General features: G+C 42.9%; 1 protein-coding gene across 4 annotated transcripts in view; it reads left to right on the plus strand.

Annotated features, from left to right (window-relative positions):
* GRIK4 (glutamate ionotropic receptor kainate type subunit 4) overlaps nucleotides 1-23,612 on the plus strand; it is a 462,633-nt gene that overhangs the window by 276,891 nt on the left and 162,130 nt on the right. For all 4 annotated transcript variants that reach the window (XM_083480954.1, XM_083480952.1, XM_083480955.1 and 1 more), the window contains exon 3: nucleotides 11,574-11,738. In XM_083480954.1, coding sequence (XP_083337080.1) covers nucleotides 11,574-11,738 — 165 coding nt within the window. The remainder of the gene's footprint in view (nucleotides 1-11,573; nucleotides 11,739-23,612) is intronic.

Here is a 23,612-nt window from a genome sequence, read left to right on the forward strand (position 1 = left end):
AGTACTTCCAAGTGGGAAGTGCCAGGCACTGCCCAGGAATTCGAGGAAAACAAAAGTCCTTTGGAGGTTTTTAAGCAGGGGTTGGATGGCCATCTGTCATGGATGCTTTAGTTGAGATTCCTGCATTGTAGAGGATTGAACTAGATGACTCTTGAGGTACCTTCCAACTCCACAGTTCCATGATCTCTAGTGCCAGAGGCAGCATGACTCTGAGACTGTGTGCACACCATACTTCAAGGCACATTTCAAGTGCGCACGCACTACAAGAATCCTGGGAACTGAAGGATGCTTGAAAATGCCACTCTGATGCGCAGACTACAGTTAACAGGATTATTTTTGGGTTGGTGGGTTCTTCAGAAGTGCTTTAAACGTTTGGTGTGTATGCAGCCAGAATATGAGTTACTGGGGAATGACAGAGAGAGGTCTATGGTGCTCATGTCCTGCACAAGGGCTTCCCATAAACATCTGGGATGGTCACTGTAGGAACTGAATGCTTGACTAGATGGGCTCTTCATCTGATGCTGCAGAGCTCTTCCTGAGTGAGGATATCCCATAATTCTTCTTGACATACAGTCATACCTCGGGTTGAAGTAGCTTCAGGTTAAGCATTTTCGGGTTGCGCGTTACTTCCAGGTTTTGCCGCTTGCACATGCGCAGACGCTCAAAATGACATCACGCGCATGCACAGATGTGTGGACATGGGTTGTGTTCACTTCAGGATGCGAACGGGACTCCGGAAGGGATCCCATTCGCATCCAGAGGTACCACTGTACAGTGGTACCTCAGGTTACATACGTTTCAGGTTACAGACTCTGCTAACCCAGAAATATTACCTCGGGTTAAGAACTTTGCTTCAGGATGAGAACAGAAATCGTGCTCCAGCAGCGTGGCAGCAGCAGGAGGCCCCATTAGCTAAAGTGGTGCTTCAGGTTAAGAACAGTTTCAGGTTAAGAACGGACCTCCAGAACGAATTAAGTACTTAACCTGAGGTACCACTGTATAAGCATTGCTTTTAGGTGATCAGGGAAACATTACTGGTGGTTCTTTTCCTCAATACTGTGAATGAGGTACACCATGAGGTGCCCGGCTTCACTCAGATGCAGACGCCGATGCCTCGGGCTGGTTTGTTGCCCTGGGCTGGGCTGGGCTGGGCTGGGCTGGGCTGGGCGCCAGGCGGATCTTTGCATCCCAGCGCCGCATATGCTTAAGACAGCCCTGCCTGGGACCTTCTGCATGCAAAGTAGATGCTCTACAGCTGAGCTACAGCCTTTCCCCCTATTCTATTTTAGCCAATGGAAATACAAATGTTTTTCATGCCCAGAACTTAATGCAGCAATTGATTTAATAGCTAAGGGGCCTTCTTTCTTAACCTTCATTCCGGGCATTAATTGTAACGAGGCCAGAAATTATTATTTTTTGAGACCTTAAGAAGGTGGGGGGTGGCGGAGAGGACTGACTGGAAACCTTAGCACTCCCTGCCTCTCCTCTTCAATCTATTTCTTTGATTCTGGGCACTCTGTCCAAAGCAGATGGCAGCTTTTCAGAAGCTGTCCAAAAAGGCTGCCTCTCTAGTCCAATCAAGAGCCCTCTGGTCATTTTTCTACATGGCTGTGACAGCCCTTATGAACATATGAAGTTGCTTTATGTGGAAGGAGGCTCCCTGGCTCAGGGTTGCCCACACCATAGACAGTGGATCTCCAGATTCTTCTCAGGCAAAGTGGGCTTCCCCGCCCTGAGATTCTTTTAATGGAGATGTCAAGGATTCAACCAAGTGCCTCTGGCATCCAAAGCCTGTGCTATCATGTGGTTTGTATCCAGCTAGGTTCTTTTTATATATATATAATAATATTTATTAGTTTTCCAACAAATTGAACACAACACTACAAAAAACCAAAAAAAGAAAAAGCATACAACAATACAATACAATACAAAAAACACTGCAAAACACTAACATACAACTAACAAAACAAAACAAAAACCATTTAAAACACAGTCCAAGTTCAATATCTTATCTTTCTTTCACTAATTTCCACGACCTTCTCACACCTCCCTTTTTGTATTCCACTTCTATTAATTGTTTCAGCAATTCCTTTCCATCTTCCTCTGTTTTCTATCCTATAATTGTCTTAACACATTCTAACCTTGTTTTTCCCTTTAATACTCTATTAATCTATTTCAACTTAATTCCTTATAACATTTCTACTAAAGCCATATAACTTCATTCCAACATTTTTCTAACATTCATTAATTTTACAGTATTTCTGTAAATAGTCTTTAAACTTTTTCCAGTCTTCTTCCACCGACTCTTCTCCCTGGTCTCGGATTCTGCCAGTCATTTCCGCCAATTCCATGTAGTCCATCACCTTCATCTGCCATTCTTCCCTGGTGGGTAAATCTTGTGTCTTCCAATATTTCACGATGAGTATTCTTGCTGCTGTAGTTGCATACATAAAAAAAGTTCTATCCTTCTTTAACACCAATTGGCCGACCATGCCCAGGATAAAGGCCTCTGGTTTCTTAAGGAAGGTATATTTAAATACCTTTTTCATTTCATTATAAATCATCTCCCAGAATGGCTTAATCCTTGGGCATGTCCACCAAAGGTGAAAGAATGTACCTTCAGTCTCATTACATTTCCAACATTTATTATCGGGCAAATGGTAGATTTTTTCAAGCTTAACTGGTGTCATGTACCACCTATAAATCATTTTCATTAAATTTTCTCTTAGGGCATTACATGCCGTAAATTTCATACCTGTGCTCCATAACCGTTCCCAGTCAGCCATCATTATGTTATGTCCTACATCTTGTGCCCATTTAATCATAGCTGATTTCACTGTTTCATCCTGAGTGTTCCATTTCAACAGCAAGTTATACATTCTTGACAAATTCTTGGTTTTTGGATCTAACAATTCTGTTTCCAATTCTGATTTTTCCACCTGGAAACCAACTTTTTTGTCCAATTTGTATGCCTCCATTATTTGATAATAATGGAGCCAATCTCGCACTTTATTTTTCAATTTTTCAAAGCTCTGCAATTTTATTCTATCTCCATCTTGCACCAGAATTTCCCAATTTTTCGGCCATTTGGCCTCCATATTGAGTTTTTTCTGTGCCTTCGCTTCCATTGGTGACAACCATCTTGGGGTTTTCTTTTCTAGTAAATCCTTATATCTTATCCAAACGTTAAACAATGCTTTTCTAACAATATGATTTTTAAATGCTTTATGTACTTTTACCTTATCGTACCACAAATATGCATGCCAACCAAATACATTGTTAAAACCTTCTAAATCCAACACTTCAGTATTTTCAAGAAGCAGCCATTCTCTCAGCCAGCAAAAAAGCAGCTGATTCTGTATCCAGCTAGGTTCTGCTCAGAGTAGACTTGTTCAAATTAATGAACTGACGTTTACTGTTTTCATTAACTCCAATGGGTCTACTTCGAGTAGAGATAGCATTGGATACAACCCAATTCTGGTAGAGTCTATGACACGGGTGGCGCTGTGGTCTAAACCACTGAGCCTAGGGCTTGGCGATCAGAAGGTCAGCGGCTCGAATCCCCGCAATGGGGTGAGCCCCTGTTGCTCGGTCCCAGCTCCTGCCAACCTAGCAGTTTGAAAGCACATCAAAGTGCAAGTAGATAAATAGGTACCGCTCCAGCGGGAAGGTAAACAACATTTCCATGCACTGCTCTGGTTTCGCCAGAAGCGGCTTAGTCATGCTGGCCATATGACCTGGAAAAAACTGGACAAACGCTGGCTCCCTAAGCCAGTAAAGTGAGATGAGTGCCGCAACCCCAGTCGTCTGCGACTGCACTTAACAGTCTGGGTCCTTTACCTTTACCTTTTTATGACTGCCTAGGGTGTACACCAGGCTTCCTCAAACTCGGCCCTCCAGGTGTTTTTGGCCTACAACTCCCATGATCCCTAGCTAGCAGGACCAGTGTTCAGGGATGATGGGAACTGTAGTCTCAAAACATCTGGAGGGCCGAGGTTGAGGAAGCCTGGTATACACACTCATTTTTTGCCTCTTATAGAAGGGCTATAGCTCAGTGACAGAATATCTGCCTTGCATGCAGAAGAACCCAAGTTCAATCCCCAGCATCTCCAGGTAGGGCTGGGAGACGCTCCCTGCCTGAAACCTTGGAGTGCTGCTGCCAGTCAGTGTAGACAATACTGAGCTAGATGGATCTATGGTCTGACTCAGTAAAAGGCAGATTCCTGTGTTCCTGCATATCATCTCTGGTCAAATGGAGTTTTGCAGGTTCCCAAAGTACAGTTAAGAAACTTCAGGTGCCTCCATACACCCTTTTAATTGAGCAGTCATGATCGTTTGTGCTTATAATATCATCAGGGTGCTTATACATGGTGGCATTTCTGTGTCTGCCAAAGTTCTGGGGTGGTTGTACTGTTTTCCTTGGTAAATAGGTGCAGGCCCCATCATTTCCTGCTAAAATCCTGCAGCTTTTCATACCGCAAATACTCCACTGGTGTGTATGTATGTTCTGTTTTTGCTGCAGTGTTGCACAAGGCTGCCCCTCCAAACAGCAAAGATGTGGTAACACAAGGAAAGCATGGCAGAACAACTAATAAAACAGAATGATGCACCCAGCATTAATCCACTACTGTAATTGCATCAATGGTGTGTTGCAGAAAATACCCAAAAAAAGAATGCCGGTCAAACTTTTCCTGAGACTCCTCCACCTTTTCTCAGCTACTTTTAACCACCATTAGTGGTACCAGGTACAACTCTCTAAACGCTACTTTGGGAAGCAAAAGGGTGGCAAAAACCATTCTTGGAGGAGCAAGGATTTGGTGATACACATTACACATGCAAATGATGACAACTTAGGGTAAATGAACAGCATAATGGGAAATATTTGGGTAGTGTGCAGTACTCCTTTGATTCACCCCTTAATGTCACAAGAGCCAAGTTTAACCCACACAAGCACAGGCTTAAAAAACACCATTGGGGAGGGAGAGGCTACAACAAATGGGTTAAGCACTGTCCCCGCCCGCCCTAATTTCTCTTCTGCAAAACAACCCCTCCCCAGGGCACTTTGCAAAGTCACGCAGCATGAAATTTAGTCTTGAAAAGTCCTGGCGGAGACAGCAAATTTCCTCTGCATTTTTCAAAAATTACATGGCATGCCCAGGAATTGTGTGCATATGTATTAGAATGGGTTTGAGGTTTTTCTTCTTCTTCTCATTAGTAGATAGCTGTGCATTCTTGTGCTGCCTTGAAAAGCTTTGCAAGCACGCCGGTGGCCCAGGAGCTAGCGTTCTGTGATGTTGGTGCCGGGTTTCGGAGAATGGATGTGCATGAATAGCGGCTCAGGAAACAGAGCGTGCATTATCTGTCTAATTTATCTCGCCGTCTCTCAATTCGTCCATGCCAATCCTGTTAAATTTAATGGGAGATATGTGTGTACTTGCAAGGGAAAAGATGCTATTTTATACCACCAGCTCCTCTTTCACTGTTGTGTTTATTCCTTCATGTGGAGTCCTAGCACTTTAGGGTTGGGGTGGGGTTTTTTTTACCTTTTAAGCTACAGTGATTAAGCAGAGCTTGGTGCAAACAGGGACCAGTGGAGGCTTTCCTGCAAAAATGATAAAAGTATTCAAAGCACCACCACTGGGCCCACCCACCTAAATGAACCACTTAACTCTGCCCACTTTCCTGCTCTGTTCTATAAGGATACTTTCAGTCAAAATCTGTAAGGGACAAAAAAAAAACCCTACTCCTCTGCTTGTTCATTTCTGCAGAAAAGTTCAAACCATTCAATATTATTTTTTTTTAAAGTCACTTAGTGGAAGCTTCATGACAACTATGCTGAGGTTATTTTTGCATCGCATTGAAAAACTCTACAGTCTGGTATAAAAACAGGCATGCCAGTTGCTTGATTTATCCATGCTCTCCCAGGGTAGACCTCTGGGACCTTCTCCTTCACTTGGGCTCCATCTTCAACTATACATGTAAAGTACCGTATTTTTCAGTCTATAAGACACACCAGACCACAAGACGCACCTAGTTTTTGGAGGAGGAAAACAAGAAAAAAAAATATTCTGAATCTCAGAAGCCAGAACAGCAAGAGGGATCGCTGCACAGTGAAAGCAGCAATCCCTCTTGCTGTTCTGGCTTCTGGGATAGCTGCGCAGCCTGCATTCGCTTCATAAGACGCACACACATTTCCCCTTACTTTTTAGGAGGGAAAAAGTGAGTCTTATAGAGCAAAAAATATGGTAGGTTTCCCAAAAAAATCCCAGGAAGCGTCGTTTGTTAAGGGTGCTGAGCGTTGTTAAGGAATCCCTCTGCCACCTCACAGAGCTACAATTCTCAGAGTGGTTTACCAATCAATCCCGCATCCCAGCAAAATCTGGGAGTTGTAGCTTTGGGAGGGGAATGTGGTCTCCTAACAATGCTCTGCACACTTAACAAACTACAATTCCCAGGATACTTTGGGGGAAACCCATGACTATCTAAAATGGCATGATCCTGCTTTAAATGTATAATGCTGATGTGGGCTTAATATTGGGATGACATTGTTCTGCCCGGACACTGAGGCTCAGCTCTGAGGGCCTTCTGGCAGTTCCCACACTGAGAGAAGTGAGGTTACAGGGAACCAGGTAGAGGGCCTTCTCGGTAGTGGCTCCCGCCCTGTGGAATGCCCTCCCACCAGATGCCAAGGAAATAAACAAGTATCTGACTTTTAGAATACATCTGAAGGCAGTCCTGTTTAGGGAACTTTAGGGAAGATTTTAATGTTTGATGCTTTATTGTGTTTTTAATATGCTGTTGGAAGCTGCCCAGAGTGGCTGGGGAGGCCTGGCCAGATGGGTAGGGTAGAAGGAAGGAAGGAAGGAAGGAAGGAAGGAAGGAAGGAAGGAAGGAAGGAAGGAAGGGAGGAAGGAAGGAAGGAAGGAAGGAAGGAAGGAAGGAAGGAAGGAAGGAAGAAGAAGAAGAAGAAGAAGAAGAAGAAGAAGAAGAAGAAGAAGAAGAAGAAGAAGCAGCAGCAGCAGCAGCGCCTTAAGTCTTTTCAGGTGGTTCTTCATCCTCTAAGATTTTTAAAGTGGTGGGAGGAGCATTTTGGGAACAGGTCTTAGGACAGGAGTTCATTACCTCTTCCCTACACTTCTAAGTATATGAGACTAGTAAATGAATGAATGAATGAATGAGTGAATGAGTGAATGAATGAATGAATGAATGAAGCAGGGGTAACTGCTTGCAGGTTCTGTCTCACAGAGTCAGATGGCCCCAAAGTAAAGGCACCTGCTGAGTGAGCAAGATGCAGGTGATTGTCCTTTCCTGTAGTAATGGCTGTGATGTTCGCAGACTTCAGAAGCTGCACTCTGCAGGGAAAGGCATTTCTGTGTGGCTGGCTGGGTGCAAAAAGCCTCCTGTATCTAATTGATGGTTTCAAATTTACGAGGAAGGACCATAGCTCAGTAACAGAGCGCATGCTTTGCATGCAAATAGCCCAAGGTTCAATCCCTAGTATCTCCAGGTAGGGCTGTGTGTGTGTGTGTGTGTGTCCTTGCTCTGAAGCCATTGAGAGCTGCTGCCAGTCAGTGCCAGTGATGCTAAACTAGATGGACCGTCAGGAACCAGCTGGATGAGGAAGAGTGGTGGGAGCTGCCCACCCAAGAGCTCCCCAGGGAGGACACAGAAGACAATGTGTTTAGATCCCGGATCCTGGTGGTGGGACACTGAAGAGCAGTCTGCAAAAGGGATGAGCTGGGAGTTGCTAGAAGCAAGGGGTTTGAGCAATCAAGGGGTTGGTCATGAGAAAGAGGGCCTTTCAGGAGAGGGTTAGAGGCTGAGAGTCACAGTGTGAACGCAGACTCAGGCTGAGAGGAGTCAGAGATTGTCCTTGCTACCCAGAAGCAGGACAGCCCCAGTCCTGGTGGATCCTGTCCCCCTCTGACACCCCAATCAAGGAGAGTCCTGCACATTGCTGAGCAGTGGGTCAGGCCCAGAGGTGGAGCCCAACCCCTCTTTGCAGCCTTTGGAGGGATCCAGAGGTAGACACAAGAGGGGCAAGTGGTCAGTTTCAGACTAAAGTCATGGTGTTTTCAAGGAACTATAGGGACCATAGATGGTATATGGATAATCAGTTGACTGAACAAGTTAAAGTCTTTAAATAACCTTATTTTTCAGTCAACAGGGTCATCAGAAACATGCAAAGGGAAAAGCATCTCACAGTGCCAAAATTCTGACATGCTTTTTCCATATGAAAGATGGCAGTCATATCTCATCAGCCCTTGAAGTGTGTAAAGCTAAACCCCTAGCACAGTTATTACATGGGGCTCAGATTTGGACAGGCGCTCACCTTGGAACTACAGAAGCTGTTCAATCTTAAGTTCCTAAGGCAATTTTTTCCTGTTCCATCCAGTGTTCCAAATGCTTCATTGCGCTTGGAGGCTAATCTCCCCTCTGTTGAATTACAGATTTGGTGTAGGACATTTAATTATTGGCTTCGGCTAAATTTAAACCCCATCGGTCTACTACCCTTAGTATCACAAGATTGCCATGAGAGCACTTGGACTAAAATTGTCAACCAAAAGTTTTACTTTTCTGGTTTATCACCACGACAGTTATTAACACTGGGATTCAGTAAAGCAAATAATTTAATTAGACAGTGCCTATATGATAACGAGAGACAGAATAATTTGGCCCTGATGAGGAAATTTTGTCCATGGAATGATTATTTTCCACCTAGTTATTTTGACACGTTGGCACCCTCTTTGCAAAATTTAACAATTCCAAAATAAAGATGCACTTTCACTTGCGCAAGATTAAATATCTTGCCTTCAGCTGTACTTGAGGGTTGATTTCAAAAAATTCTGCTTGAAAAACAGTAATGTCCATGTGGAGATGGCTGTATTGAGTCAGTGGTTTATGTGCTTCTAGCTTGCACTCTTTATAAAGATTTGAGGGGTGAGGTTATTACCCTTCTATTACTATCTATACCAGGTCATTCAACCATTGCTACTGTGTCATTTCTTCTAGCAGATCAAGATAATCAGCTGACAGCAAAAACTGCAATTTTTTTAGCAATTAAAATAAGATCTATTATTTATTGATGTACCGTATTTTTCGCACCATAGGGCGCACCTAGTTTTGGGAGGCGGAAAACAAGAAAAAAATATTCTGAACCCCAGAAGCCAGAACAGCAAAAGGGATCTGGCTTCTGGGATACCGTATGGCTGTTCTGGCTTCTGGGATAACCGCACCAAGCCTCTTCAGGGCAGCAGGATGAAGGCTCCCCCTGCCCAAAGAGGCTGTGCGCGGCTAAAGCAGAAGCCAGGACAGGCGCGTCGCTGAAGGGGCACTGCACCTTCTCTCTCTCTCTGCGCAGCGCCTCTCCTTCACAGGAGAGGTGCTGCGCAGAGAGGGAGAAGGCACAGTGCCCTTCAGCGAAGCTGGAGAAGGAACAGAAGAAGACCCTTCTGTTCCTCCTCCGGCTTCGCATGACAGGCACGTTGCTCAAGGGGCGCTGCACCTTCTCTCTCTCTGCGCAGCACCTCTCCTTCACGGGAGAAGGCGCAGCGCCCTTCAGCAAAGCTGGAGAAGGAACAGAAGGAGACCCTTTGGTTCCTCCTCCGGCTTCCAGGTCAGGCGCGTCGCCGCGAAGCCAAGGAGCCTGCATTTGCTCCATAGGACGCACACACATTTCCCCTTCATTTTTGGAGGGGGAAAAGTGAGTCCTATAGAGCGAAAAATATGGTAAACCTCCAGAATGTATTTTGTATAGTTAAACTTTTACCTCTGTCTCCAGTATATTTTATTTTATTTTATTGCTATGGCTAGTGACTGATGCAAATAAAGATTCTTCTTCTGGTCAGTTTCAGCAGTGTCTCAACTGGATTAAGGGGAGCCAGAGGACTCTGCTGTGTTGTTATTTTCTGCTAATAAAAAGCTAATTCTCTGCCTCCCATATGCGTACCTGCCCTGTGGTTGACCTGGCTCACTTGTAAGCTCCTTCACATGGACTGATGGTCTTACTTGGTATCAGGCAGCTTCCTATAAGATGTGAACTTTATCCTTCTATACCTCTGGGGAAGGGTTGTAGCCCTATGGTAGAACACCTGCTTTTCATGCAGAACGTCCCAGGTTCAGTTCCCAGCATCTCCTGCCATCTCTCCTCTCTGAAATCTTACAGTCCCACTGCCAGTTGAAGCTAGATGGAACCATTGGTATGACTCAGAATAAGGCAGTTCCCTGTGTTCCTGTACCACTGTAGTCCCTTGTCCAAATAATTCTTCCTTCCACTTCTTAAGCCACAAGTTTAACATGAGCCAACAGTGTGATACAGAAGCAAGAAAAAGCTAATACTGTTCTAGGATGCCTCGACAGAAGTATAGTGTCCAGATCAAGAGAAGTAATAGTGCCACTCTGTTCTGGCTTGATCAGAAGTACTGTGTCCCGTTTGGGGCAGCACAATTTAAGAAGGTTGTTGACAAGCTGGAGTGTGTTCAGAGGAGGGCAACCAAGATGATCAAGGGTCTGGAAACCAAGGATTATAAGGAACAGTTGAAGGAGCTGAGTATGGCTAGCCTGGAATAGAGAAGACTGAGAGGTGATAGGATATCCATGTCTGAAGACCTGTCAAGAAAGGTGATTCCAACTAAACATTAGGAAGAACTTTCTGAGAGTAAGAGTTGTTTGACAGTGGAACAGACTGCCTCAGAAGGTGGGGGACTCTCCTTCCTTGGAGGTTTTTTAAGAGAGGTTGGATGGCTATGTGTCAGGGATTCTTTAGCAGTGATTCCTGCATTGTAGGGATTTGGATTGGATGGTATTCAGGGTCCCTTGCAACTGTACAATTCTCTGTTTCATGTCTCTTGTTTGCTCGCATTCCTCTGAGCCTTCTTGTCCAAGGCTTCATTCCTAGCCCCTTGCTGTCTTCTCAGGCTACTGCCCCCTCCTTTCCTGCTTCTTCCTCACCCCCCCTTTCCCTAGGCACTTTTCAGTGGTTGTGCCCCCAGAAACCTCAGACAGTGTAGCTACAGACCCCTTTGCTTGTTCCATTCCACCATAGGGCAACTTAGTCTTTATCAGTGCCAGAGGAAGTGAGGGTTTGAGGGCACACACAGAAAAGAATAATTCATGAATCAAAAAGGCTCTTCTTGACCCCCTTCACTTGCTAAAATTGAATAGTTAAGAGCAACATATTTTATTAACAAGAATTGACAAACAGTACTGCAGACTTCTTCCTGGCACATCGTTGAATATTGAGATTGATGTTAAACGCCTTCTGGTTTTTTTAAAAAAAGCAAAACAAAAAAACAACAAAAACCTTTCTACAAGCAAGCAAAATGCAGCATTTCTTTCTCGTCTGCTGCAATGCAACAATTTGAGTGGATAGATTGGATTTGTATAGGACCCGCCTTGAAAGCAGCCTTCTTATTCAGGCCACAGAAGAAGAAGAAGAAGAAAAGCAACCCTCCTCTCATGTTGCCATCTTGAAATCTGTGGTTACTGATCCACTTGCTTGCAGCCTCCATTTTTATTCCCTTTCCCACTCACCTTCCATCTGTTATGGGTTTGTTTCTTTCTTTGTTTTGCAGCCGCCATTTTGGACGACCCGATGGAGTGCAGCAGAGGCGAACGGCTCTCTATCACCCTGGCCAAGAATCGGATAAATCGAGCTCCGGAGCGGGCGGGGAAAGCCAAAGTGGAGGTGGACATTTTCGAGCTGCTGAGAGACAGTGAATATGAAACAGCCGAGACCAGTATGTATGTCTCTTTGACCTGGGTTTTGTGAGCAGTGCTCAATTTCTAAGAAGTAATAACTGGAAGTGCCAGCTTCTGAACTAGAGATCCTACCTTACTGCTGTTTCTGTGGTTTTCTGTTGCAAACTCATGGTTCTCCCCCCCCCCCTGCCTTCCCATTTATTCTCATGACAACCCTGTGAGGTAGGTTAGACTAAAAGGTATTGACTGGTCCAGGGTCATCCAGTGAGCTTCATGGCAGATTTGAACACCACACCACCCTTGCTCTCAGTTCCTGCTTGGATAAAGAACTAGGAAAAAGAGTTCCATGTGGAGAGAGATTGCTAAGCACTCTGTGAATTGTAGCTCTGTGATGAGACTCCTAACAACTCTCAGCCCCTTAAACTACAGCTCCTGGAATACTTTGCAGGGGAACTGAAATATACTCGGAGTCGAGAGTGGATTTCATGCTCTTTATTCAGCTCATAGTGGTGAGGAGGAATGGAATTTCCCCCAGAATGTCTGCCTTATATACATTATTTACACAATGGGCCCCACGTGATTGGCTGATTCCAGGATTCTCCTGTAGGCCAATCAGGTCGTGGGTTCTCTTCCACCTGGAGCTGGATTGGGTGGCTCCTGCGGACCAATCAGATTGCACTGCTGCATTCTGAAGTCTATTGTTCTAGGACCAGTCAGATTGCTGCATTCTGAATCCCATTGTTCTAGGACCAATCAGACTGCTGCATTTTGGATCCTATTCAACTCAGTACATAACAGAAACCATGACTGTTTGGAGTGGTATCACAGTGCTTTGAATGTGTGGTGTGAATGCGGCTCAATTTTTTCCTTGTCTTGTTTCCGTGAGACATTTGGGCTGGACTTGATGACCCCTGGGGTCCCTCCCAACTCTACACTTCTATGATTCATGGTCCCTCCTATGCACTGCATTCAGAAAGAGACGTTCCTCTGCATCCTTATTGCCATAAGCAATCTAATTGGAACCAACGGGATTACTCACAAATAGTAAGCGTTGTGCTTGATTGTAGGCTCCAAGAAGATCAGGACTCACATTAGTAACACTGCATGTCTCTTTAGCTGTGGCAGTGCCCTCAAGACATTGGCCTGTGATAATTACCTAAAGTGTGTAATGGGGTTTGATAATGGCCTAGCAGGATGGCTGTGCTCCTGACGCTGAGCCCCTCTCTCAATTTATGAAGCACACGTGAGTAAAGACCGTAAAATTTCCATCATGCTCCTGGCTTGCTGCACGGGGCACTTCCAGAGCAGGAACATTGGTTAGGGTATTAAAATACATTAGCTAGCATTTATCAATTAACACGCTGTAAACACCACTTTGCACCTCGTTATAAAGGCACGAATGTTCGCAATACCTCTTGGGTCTCATGCTTTATAATCCTGGCGATTCTCTTCTTGGAATTCCCACACATAGACTCATCACATTTACAGGATTTCTCTGGTTTTAGCACATTTAAAGCACATGAATCTCAGCTTTCGTGTTGTTGTTTAAAGTTAGCTTTTAGCATTGCCAGGTGTGAAATATATATAAAATACTGCCTGCTGTGAATCCAGAAAGCAAGGATGACAGAAATCCACAGAAGAGGGCTCTAGCATCAGCTATTAGCTACGGCAGTTAGGTGAATACGGCTGCTCTGAATGTTTGCCCACCAACTTTTTTTGAAGGGCACATGGGGAACTTTTGTGCAGACCAAATTGCTCCCCCTTCAAACAGTATCTTTTGCGCTGCTATTGACAGCTGTCATATCCCCTCTTATCTGCTGCTTTGACATTTCCCTCTCCAGTTCCTGCCCTTCTTTCTCCTTCTCCAAGAGATCCCAGCCAGGCAGGGACCAGCTAACTGTATTGATGCTACAGGGCCACAGAGCTAGCAGGATCTGAATGCATAATGAACTGTCATTAGGCCAAGGGAAATGGAAAGGGAGGGCAATGCTTCCTGCCCATATTATGATTAGCCAAATACTTTCACTTACTCCCTTTTTGCAATCTGTCCCACCCTACCCCACCCCACCCCAAAATGCCCAAAGCAGATGATTGGGCAGTTGATAAAGGTATTTGCAAAAAGTTCCCCACCTGTTTCTTAGCTCACCCTATAAATAGTAACCCTATGTTCAGAGGTTCCTTTTTAAAGCTGTCTAAGGACACAGGTGGTACTGTGGTCTAAACCACAGGGCCTAGGGCTTGCTGATCAGAAGGTCGGCGGTTCGAATCCCCGCAACAGGGTGAGCTCCCGTTGCTTGGTCCTTGCTCCTGCCAACCTAGCAGTTCCAAAGCATGTCAAGTGCAAGTAGATAAATAGGTACCGCTCCAGCAGGAAGGTAAACAGTGTTTCCGTGCACTCCTCTGGTTCACCAGAAGCAGCGTAGACATGCTGGCCACATGACTCAGAAGCTGTCTGCAGACAAACGCCAGCTCCCTCAGCCTATAGAGCGAGATGAGCGCCGCAACCCCAGAGTCATTCGCGATTGGACCTAATGGTCAGGGGTACCTTTACCGTTAAACTCATGGATACTAGAACGTATTGAGGGAGCCATCAGAGTTCATTGCACAGACTGTGGAAAGCCATGGTTTACAGGACCCAAATTCCCCTCAACGTTTTGGAATCAATTCGTGCTGAAATCAGCTCATATTCAAAACTTCAACCACTTCTTAACATTCGGAGTGTGGAACTTCAGGCAAGTCCTCAAGTCCTGCAAAGTTGGCACTCAGTGGTTTGGAAACAGAAGCTTTTTTTTTTTTTACGGTAGACTGCCCTGTCTGTCCCTGATGTCTGAAAGCTCCTTTCGTACTTTAGTGACATCCTTTAGTGACATCCCAGACTTTGGAGAGGCAGTGTTAATATTTCCACTCACCAAGCGGAAGAGCACTCAAAAGATGAGGAATTGGATAAAAGCTAGATTCCCAGACCACCCTCTGCTTGCCTCTCCCCCACCCTTCCAGCTTTTAGGTCATCTAAGAAATAGGCTCCATAAATTTAAGGATTTGCTAGTGCTCAGGTTTTGCCTGCCTTTTCACCTTTGGCTCTGTGCAATTGCTTGTTATGGCATACAATATTAATAGAAGCCATTTAGATACTTTAACCTATGGCTGCGAGGCTTTCAAACATCTCTTTAATACCATTGTCAGGTTTCGGGCATTTTGAATTACTCCTAAGTACCGCTGTTAGCTGGCTAAATCTCATATCCCCACAATTACATGCATCTAGAATGATGATATTATGTATTCTATACTATTAGCATTTTAAAGAGGGTCCGATGAGATACACATTCATCCTCTTTCCCATCTCTTCCTGTCTTTTTTGCTTATTCCATTTCTTTCCTCCTCTCCTCTTTTCCCCTTTATTAAATCTTCAAAGATAATACATGAATATAGAAAGGCATCCATCAGCGAAAAGAAAGGGGGGGGGACAAGGAAGAAAAGAAACATTACATCATCTGCTCTACAATAAAATGACTGTGATGTAGTTCTTAACCAGTAAAATCCTCTCCCTCTCTCTCTCTCTCTTCCTTTGCCCCATTCCATCTCACAGATTTCCCTACTGTGCAAATTTATCTCACCATTATGATAATATCTCAAACTCCTCTGAACTGTTCTATGAGAAGCTAGGGTAGAGGGTTGAGCTGCAGATCAGCTAACTATTACAGTATTAATATTTTTTTAAAAAATTGTCCAGCAGCATCTTAGAGACTAAGTTTGTTCTAGGTATGAGCTTTCATGTGCATGCACACTTCTTCCGATACACTGAAACAGAAGTCACTAGACCCTTATATATAGTGGGGTGGTGGGGTGAGGTGATTGACTCAATGGGTATGGTAAACCTGTTGACGACTGTTAAAGACTGCAATTAGTCCTACAGGAAAAAGCAAGGGATAGTATGCAGATGACCAAAAACAGATTTAGCATGTGTAATGAGACAAGAATCCCCAATCTCTATTCAGACCAGGTCTCGCCATAGTTTTCAGTTTAGTAATAAGTTGTAGTTCAGCAACTTCTCTTTCAAGTCTATTTCTGAAATTCTTTTGTAATAAGACAGCTGCTTTGAGATCCTGTACTGAAAGTCCTGGGAGATTGAAGTGTTCTCCTACAGGCTTCTCTGTCTTGTGATTCCTGATGTCAGATTTATGTACATTTATCCTTTGGTGTAGGGTTTGGCCTATTTTGATTTACTGCCTGTTATTCAATTGTGGGCTTAAGAGCGTAAGAAGAAGTTGCTGGATCAAGCCAATGGCCCACTTGTCCTCACAGTGGTCAGGAAACCGGCAAGCGTTACCTAGGCACAAGGGCACCCTCCCTTCCTGCAGTTTCCAGCAACTTGCATTCAAGAGCATTACTGTCTCTAACCATGGAGGCAGCGCATAACCATCATGGCTAGTAGTCATTGATAGCCTTCTCCCACATGAATTTGCCCAACCCCCTTTTAAACCCATCCAAGTTGGTAGCCATTACTGCCTCTAGTGGGAGAGAGTTTCATAGTTGAACTATGCGCTGCATGAAAAAGTAAATTCTTGTATCAGTCAATCCTGAATCTCCCAACATTCAGCTTCATTGAAAGTCCAAGAGTTCTGGTCTTATGAGAGACATAGAAAAACCTTTCTCTCTTTACTCTCTCCATGCCGTGCATATTTTTTCTTATAGGCATCTAAGATGCTGCATCTTTTTCTCCAAACTAAAAAGTTGCAGATTCTGTGACCTTTCCTCACAGGAAAGTCACTCCGTCACCTTGATCATTTGGGCTGCCCTTGACTGAAACTTTCCCAACCCTACAATAGGGTCAGATATTTCCAGCTGTTCTCTGATGTCAAGAACGATCAAGCGACGTTTTTCTGTTGCATCATGGTGTCTCCTGATATCAGTATTAAGAAGGAAGGCCCATTGCGCTCTAGCCTTGCAATTGACACAGATGTACCCACACGCTGCTCACGGAGGACTAGGCACCCTTGTCTGCAATACTCTGCCCTCCTTTGCCAATTAAGCCAGATGGCATGACTTCTCATCATTTAAATAGGCTGTATGGCTTTAGACATCTCTGAACAGGAAGAGGAAGAAACATGAAGTCAACACAAACAGGTCACAATTGCCCTGCTGTTCAGAACTACCGTTGACTCCAGGGGAGGGAGGGGGCAGAAAGAAAGACCTTTCTATAGTTTTGCACACTGTTCCAGACCCTCCATGTTAAGTTGTGGGTGAACATATCAGACGACACAGTGATTCTTCAAACAGCTCTTGTTTATTCACAGGCCAGAACAGAACTGAACTGAAGGGTTCAGCCAGCCTGCTTATATAGAACTCCACTAGAATGCAACAGTAACCATTTTTTGTAACTATCCAATCACTGAACGTCACTTTCAATCCCTTATTTGCATATGTGGACCTGAGTGAAAACTATCTACAGTATCCCCCTGCTGGCCCGGGGTGAGAACTTCAGTACATAACACTCCAAGTGTCCCTATTTTCCAGGGACAGTCCCGGATTTACAGAAGCTGTCCTGGTTTCTGATTTGATCACAGAAAGTCCCGCTTTTCCTTAGAAAGGTATGGAGTTGCGTAACCCCCAAACCAAGGAGATAAGTAACCATGCAACCTTTAGAAGACATCACAAGGCAGCCCTGTATAGGGAAGTTTTTTCATGTTTAATATTTTTTATGTTTTTAGATATGTTGGAAGCTGCCCAGAGTGGCTGGGGCAACCCAGCTAGATGGGTGGGGTATAAATAAGAACATTATTATTATTATTATTATTATTATTATTATTATTATTGAGATCCCCATTTTCATCAGAGAAATGTCAAAGGGTATGACTACTCTATAAAGCTTCTCCAAGAGACAGGAATTTGGAATCTTCTAGAAGACTCCTGAAGAATTTGTAATTGGAATAAATCTTTCTCTTCATTTATTAAAGTTCTAATAAATTATTGCTTGCAATTCTGAATTCTTATTTGACCAGCTAATTGGCCAATGTTATATATATATAAAACACACAATTAAATCTAAAAGCTGATTGGAACCTTGCAAATTTCCAATTTTGAGTTATAATTGACTAGGCTATAAATATACAATACTGAACTGGTTCTTCATCTTTTATTTTCCTGCTCAAAAAGCTGGTTTTGAGGGAGGGGGAGATAATTTTTATATTTAAAGAGGGTTTTTTCAGGGTTTTAATCTCTTTCTAAACCAGAACAAATGCAGTGACTTCTTAATCGGGTTCAAGTGTGGCTTGACATGGTGTCTCTGTACCAAACAAAAGGCAACAATGTTGACTGATTCTTGTAAGAAAAAGCACAGCAAATTACTGTGTATTGGAATGAGCCAGCAGTGGAAAAAATGAAAAGAAAAAGGTTATTGAGAGTGGCACTCTTTGCAATTACAGGTAAAACCTGCCTTCCTTGTTTCTTTGACTTCCTAAATCTCTTTATAGAAGGCAATGTGGCCTATGTAATTGTAAGCCGGCTTACTCAGAAGGTCTATAAAGGAGCTCTTCCTGCTTCCCTCCCCTTCACCAGTCCGTCTCCTGCAGTCTTTTCCATTGTGACACTTCTGTAAATTTCTCTCCATTCATTATAAGGACCTACATGGAGGCTTTGCACCCGGCCAAATGAATGGGAGGATTTGGGGCTTTAATTTAAAACAGGGAAGACAATATTTCAGAGGGTTTAAGCTGGTCTTCTGTCTAGGTTTAGCGGGACGTATTAGAGCAGGAAGGGAGGTTAGAGCATGTTTCTGCTCAAAGATGTTACCATGGTGTGATGAATTGTGATCTCTGGACTGGCCTCAAAAGGCATTTAGTCTGTATGTGACGAGCAGCAGAGGGCAGGGGAAGATTATATGAGTCAGCAAGAGAAGCTGTCATCTCTAATTGAGCATGGTGCAGAATGAGGAGGGGCTCCTCATCTTACTGCAAAACCTGTTTAAAAAACAGGGGAAATGGGGACGGGGTAGAATTCCACAGGAATAATCTCATACCAACATATTCAGTCCTCCTGGACCATAAAGATACAGCCAGAGGAGCTCATCACATCCTTTGAGTTCTGTATGCTATCTGTAAAAAAGCAGTTGTTTGGAGAATAGTGTGTTTAAGTATATTGGGGCAGATCTGCAGCAGAGCAGACGTCCCACCTAGTCATGGGCAATTCCATTTCCATTTCTCTCTGTTTCTCATTTTTCCAGGTTTAAGTTCATTTCACATCATTTTGAGATTTTTTAATTATTTTTTTAAGCCGCCATGAAAATTCATTAGGGAATTTGCCAGAATAACCATTAAGAAGGCCCGGGAAACACAATCTGTGGTAGAGAAATCTAGAGGATCTTCAAACAACCAATTAAACATGATTACTGTGGGCGGAGAGGTTTCCTAAGGGAAGGTCCCTTCCCATTCATGGGCATATTTCAGGCCTCACCTGTGGCCCCCACAGCAAAGGGTTGAAAGGAATTCTTTTTTTTTTTTTTATAAAATTTTTATTGGTTTTACAAAATTTTTAAGAAAAACAAACAAACACTTAAAATGACAAACATACACGTATAGTTTCAAACCTATTTTCATAAACCTCTTTTCTTGGACTTCCCCATACCCCCCCTCTCTGCATCCCAATGCCCATAATTCAACTAGCAACTCCCAATTGTTACTTTCCAATCTCTGTCGTCTTAGTCCACTTTTATATTCTAACCTTATATCCCTGTACCCCCTTGTTTCTGGAAACCACAACATTTTAGCATTCATTAAGTTTATAATATTCCTTAAGATAACTTTTAAATTTTTTCCATTCTTCTTCCACCGTCTCTTTTCGTTGGTCACGGATTCTGCCTGTCATCTCGGCCAGTGTCATATAGTCCATCACTTTCATCTGCCATTCTTCCAGAGTGGGTAAATCTTGTGTCTTCCAATACTTTGCGATGAGTATTCTTGCTGCTGTTGTAGCGTACATGAAAAAAGTTCTATCCTTCTTTGTCACCAATTGGCCGACAATGCCCAAGAGAAAGGCCTCTGGTTTTTTAGGAAAGGTACATTTGAGTACCTTTTTCATTTCATTATAGATCATCTCCCAGAAGGCCTTAATCTTCGGGCATGTCCACCAAAGGTGATAGAAGGTACCTTCAGTCTCTTTACACTTCCAACACTTGTTATCGGGCAAATGATAAATTTTTGCCAGCTTGACTGGGGTCATGTACCACCTATAGACCATTTTCATGATGTTTTCCTTTAAGGCATTACATGCCGTAAACTTAATACCGGTGTTCCATAACCATTCCCAGTCAGCTGACATAATGTTATGTCCAACATCCTGTGCCCACTTGATCATAGCCGATTTAACTGTTTCATCCTGTGTATTCCATTTCAGCAACAAGTTATACATTCTAGATAAATTCTTAGTGTTGGGTTCTAACAATTCAGTTTCTAATTTTGATTTTTCCACCTGGAAACCGATTTTCCTATCCTGTTTAAAAAATTCCACTATTTGACGATATTGAAACCAATTTTGTACCTTATGTTTCAGTTTCTCATGACTTTGTAGTTTGAACTTATCTCCATCCTGTTCTAAAATTTCCCAATACTTCGGCCATCCGACCTCCATATTGAGTTTCTTCACTGCTTTAGCCTCCACTGGTGACACCCATCTAGGGGTTTTATTTTCCAATAGATCTTTATATCTTATCCAGACATTAAACAAAGCTTTTCTGACAATATGGTTTTTAAAGGCGCTGTTAACTTTGTCGTACCAAAGATATGCATGCCAACCAAAAGCATTATTGAAACCTTCCAGATCCAAGATGTCCGTGTTCTCGAGGAGCATCCATTCTTTCAGCCAGCAAAAAGCTGCTGCCTCATAGTACAGTTTTAAGTCCGGCAGGGCAAATCCCCCTCTTTCTTTAGCATCTGTCAATATTTTGAATTTAATTCTGGGCTTTTTGCCCTGCCAGACAAATTTCGAGATATCTTTCTGCCACCTCTTAAAACACTCCATCTTGTCAAGAATCTGCAAGGTCTGGAACAAAAATAGCATTCTAGGCAATACATTCATTTTGATCACTGCAATTCGGCCTAACATTGACAATTTCAAATTTGACCATATGTCTAGATCTTTTTTAATTTCTGACCAACATTTTTCATAGTTGTCCTTGTACAAATTCACATTCTTAGATGTTAAGTAAACCCCTAGATATTTCACCTTCTTGACCACAGTCAAACCTGTCTCCTCTTGAAATTTCTCCTTTTCCATATCTGTTAAGTTTTTCCCTAAAACTTTAGTTTTTTGCTTATTCAACTTAAATCCAGCTACCTGGCCAAACTGTTGTATTATTTCTAAAACCTTTTTCGTACTAGTGTTTGGCTCTTGCAAAGTCAATACTAAGTCATCTGCAAACGCTCTTAACTTATAATGTTTAGCTCCGACCTGCACTCCTTTGACCTGCTGGTCATTTCTTATCATGTTCAGCAACACCTCCAGAACTGAAATAAAAAGTAATGGGGAAATCGGGCACCCCTGTCGTGTTCCTTTTTCTATCTTAAGTTCCTCAGTCACAACATTGTTTACAATCAGTTTAGCTTTTTGTTCAGAATATATTGCAGCCATACCATTCTCAAAACCCTGGCCTACCCCCATCCCATGAAGATTCTTCTTCATAAAACTCCAAGAAATATTGTCAAAGGCTTTCTCCGCATCCACAAAGATCAGTACTGCTTTGGTGTTTATGTTCACCTCTAGCTTTTCCAGAATGTCTATTACATTCCTTACATTATCTGCCAGGTGTCTTTTAGGGAGAAAGCCTGCTTGGTCCTTATGAATCTTCTCCATCAACACTCTTTTAAATCTTTTTGCCAAAATGTCTGCAAAAATTTTGTAATCCACATTAAGCAATGATATTGGGCGGTAGTTCTTAAGTTGGGTCTTTTCAGTCTCTGACTTTGGTATGAGTGAAATACATGCCTCTTTCCACGATTCAGGTGCCCTTTTTCCCTCAAGGATCTCGTTGCAAACTTCTCTTAATGGTTGAGTCAGCCATTCCTTCAGCGATTTGTAGTATCTGGAAGTCAGCCCATCTGGTCCTGGAGATTTGCCCAATTGCATATTCTGAATGGCAGCCTCTATCTCTTGTTCTGAGATTCTCTGGTTCAAATCCATCTTACTTTGGTGAGAGATGTTTTGTAATCCATATTTTCCAAGGAATTTGTCTATATCTTCTTCATTCTGCGGGCCTTGAGTGTAAAGTTTTTTAAAATAACTTAGAAAGCAGTTTCTAATTTCATTGGGTTTAGATATGTTCTTTCCGTCCACCTCTAGGCTTGTAACTGTATTTAATTTCTGCCTTTTCTTCAATTGCCATGCCAAAAGTTTGCCACATTTATTTGCTGATTCAAAAGTCTTTTGCTTCATTTGCTTTATCTTCCATTCAATCTCTTGGTTCATCAATTCCATATATTGTGTTTGATATAACTTAATCTCTCTTAAAATGTCCTGAGACTTTGGTTTTGTTCTTAATTTTCTCTCTCCTTCCTTTATCATTTCCAAAATCTTTTCTTTTTTCTCATTTTGTTTTTTCCTCTTTATTGAATTTTGTTGAATCAAAAATCCTCTCATCACCGCTTTACTTGCATCCCAGATCACTCTTTTCTCCACGTCGGTCCTCAGATTTATTTCAAAATAGTCTTTTAGGGTTTTTTGGGCCTTCGTGAGAATCTCCCTATCTCGGAAGAGGGTGTCATTCATTCTCCATCTAAATTGACCAGTTATTGTGAGTTTCATCTCCATCTTCACAGCGTTATGGTCGGAACAAGTTTTTGGGCAGATTTCCACTTTCTTAATCTTTGGGGCCATTCCACTAGTGATCCAAATTTGATCAATTCTGGTCCAGGTCATCATTGCTTGGGAGAAGAAAGTTCCCTCTCTCTCCAGAGGGTTCCTTGTTCTCCATATGTCTATCAAGTCCATATTTTCTGTCATTTCAAAAAAAGTCTTAGGGAGTCTCCCTTCCTTACTAACTGTCAGTCTTTGTGCCTTGTCCATATTAGTGGAGACCACGCCATTCATGTCTCCCATGATTATCATATTGTAATCCAAATAGTCAGTCAGGGTTTCATGGAGTCTCTTAAAGAAGTCAGATTTGCCTTCATTTGGTGCATAAATTCCGACCACTAAGAATTTTTCTCCTAGTATTTGTATCTCCACTGCTAGGTATCTCCCTTGTTCGTCCTTGAATATCATTTTTGGGGCCCATTTCTCTTTCACGTATATTACAACTCCTCTTTTCTTGACTTTATCTGATGAAATAAATTCTTGTCCTAGCCTTTTATTTATGAGTAGTCTCCTGTGGGCTCTGGTTATGTGAGTTTCTTGTAGGCATATCAGGTCCAATTGTTCTCTGTTCAATATATGAAATACTTGTCTTCTCTTCAAAGGCCCATTGAGCCCATTACAATTCCAACTAAGGAATTGCAGAGCCATCTTATTATTTTTCTAAACTCCTCCAACAGCTCCAAGTTGTTGCTCTTCTTCTGATGGTGGTAGTTTTTGTCCGGTCGAGAGATTCAAAATCTCTAGTGCTCTCCTCTGTTCTGCAAGTGGGTCCACAGTCCCCTTCTGCAGGTCCTCCTGATTTCTTGCCAGAAATTTGTCCTTGTCTTGAATTGTCTTTATTTTCACCTTCTTTGCCTTGTAGTCAAATGACAGTCCTTGTGGGAACTCCCACCTAAAGCGAATGGAATTTTTCTTTAGCAGAAGAACCAAATCCTTGTAGAAGTTTCTTAAATCCAAAATGTATTTTGGGATGTCTTTAAAGATCTGTACAGCTGAATTTCCGATTTGCAAGGCCTTTTCAAAGTGTAGTCCTAGTATTTTGTCTCTTTCCTCCTTGGATCTGAGTGTGA

This window comes from Podarcis liolepis (genome assembly GCF_965112155.1).
Source record: "Podarcis liolepis genome assembly, chromosome: 16".
In the NCBI taxonomy this organism is placed as follows: domain Eukaryota; kingdom Metazoa; phylum Chordata; class Lepidosauria; order Squamata; family Lacertidae; genus Podarcis; species Podarcis liolepis.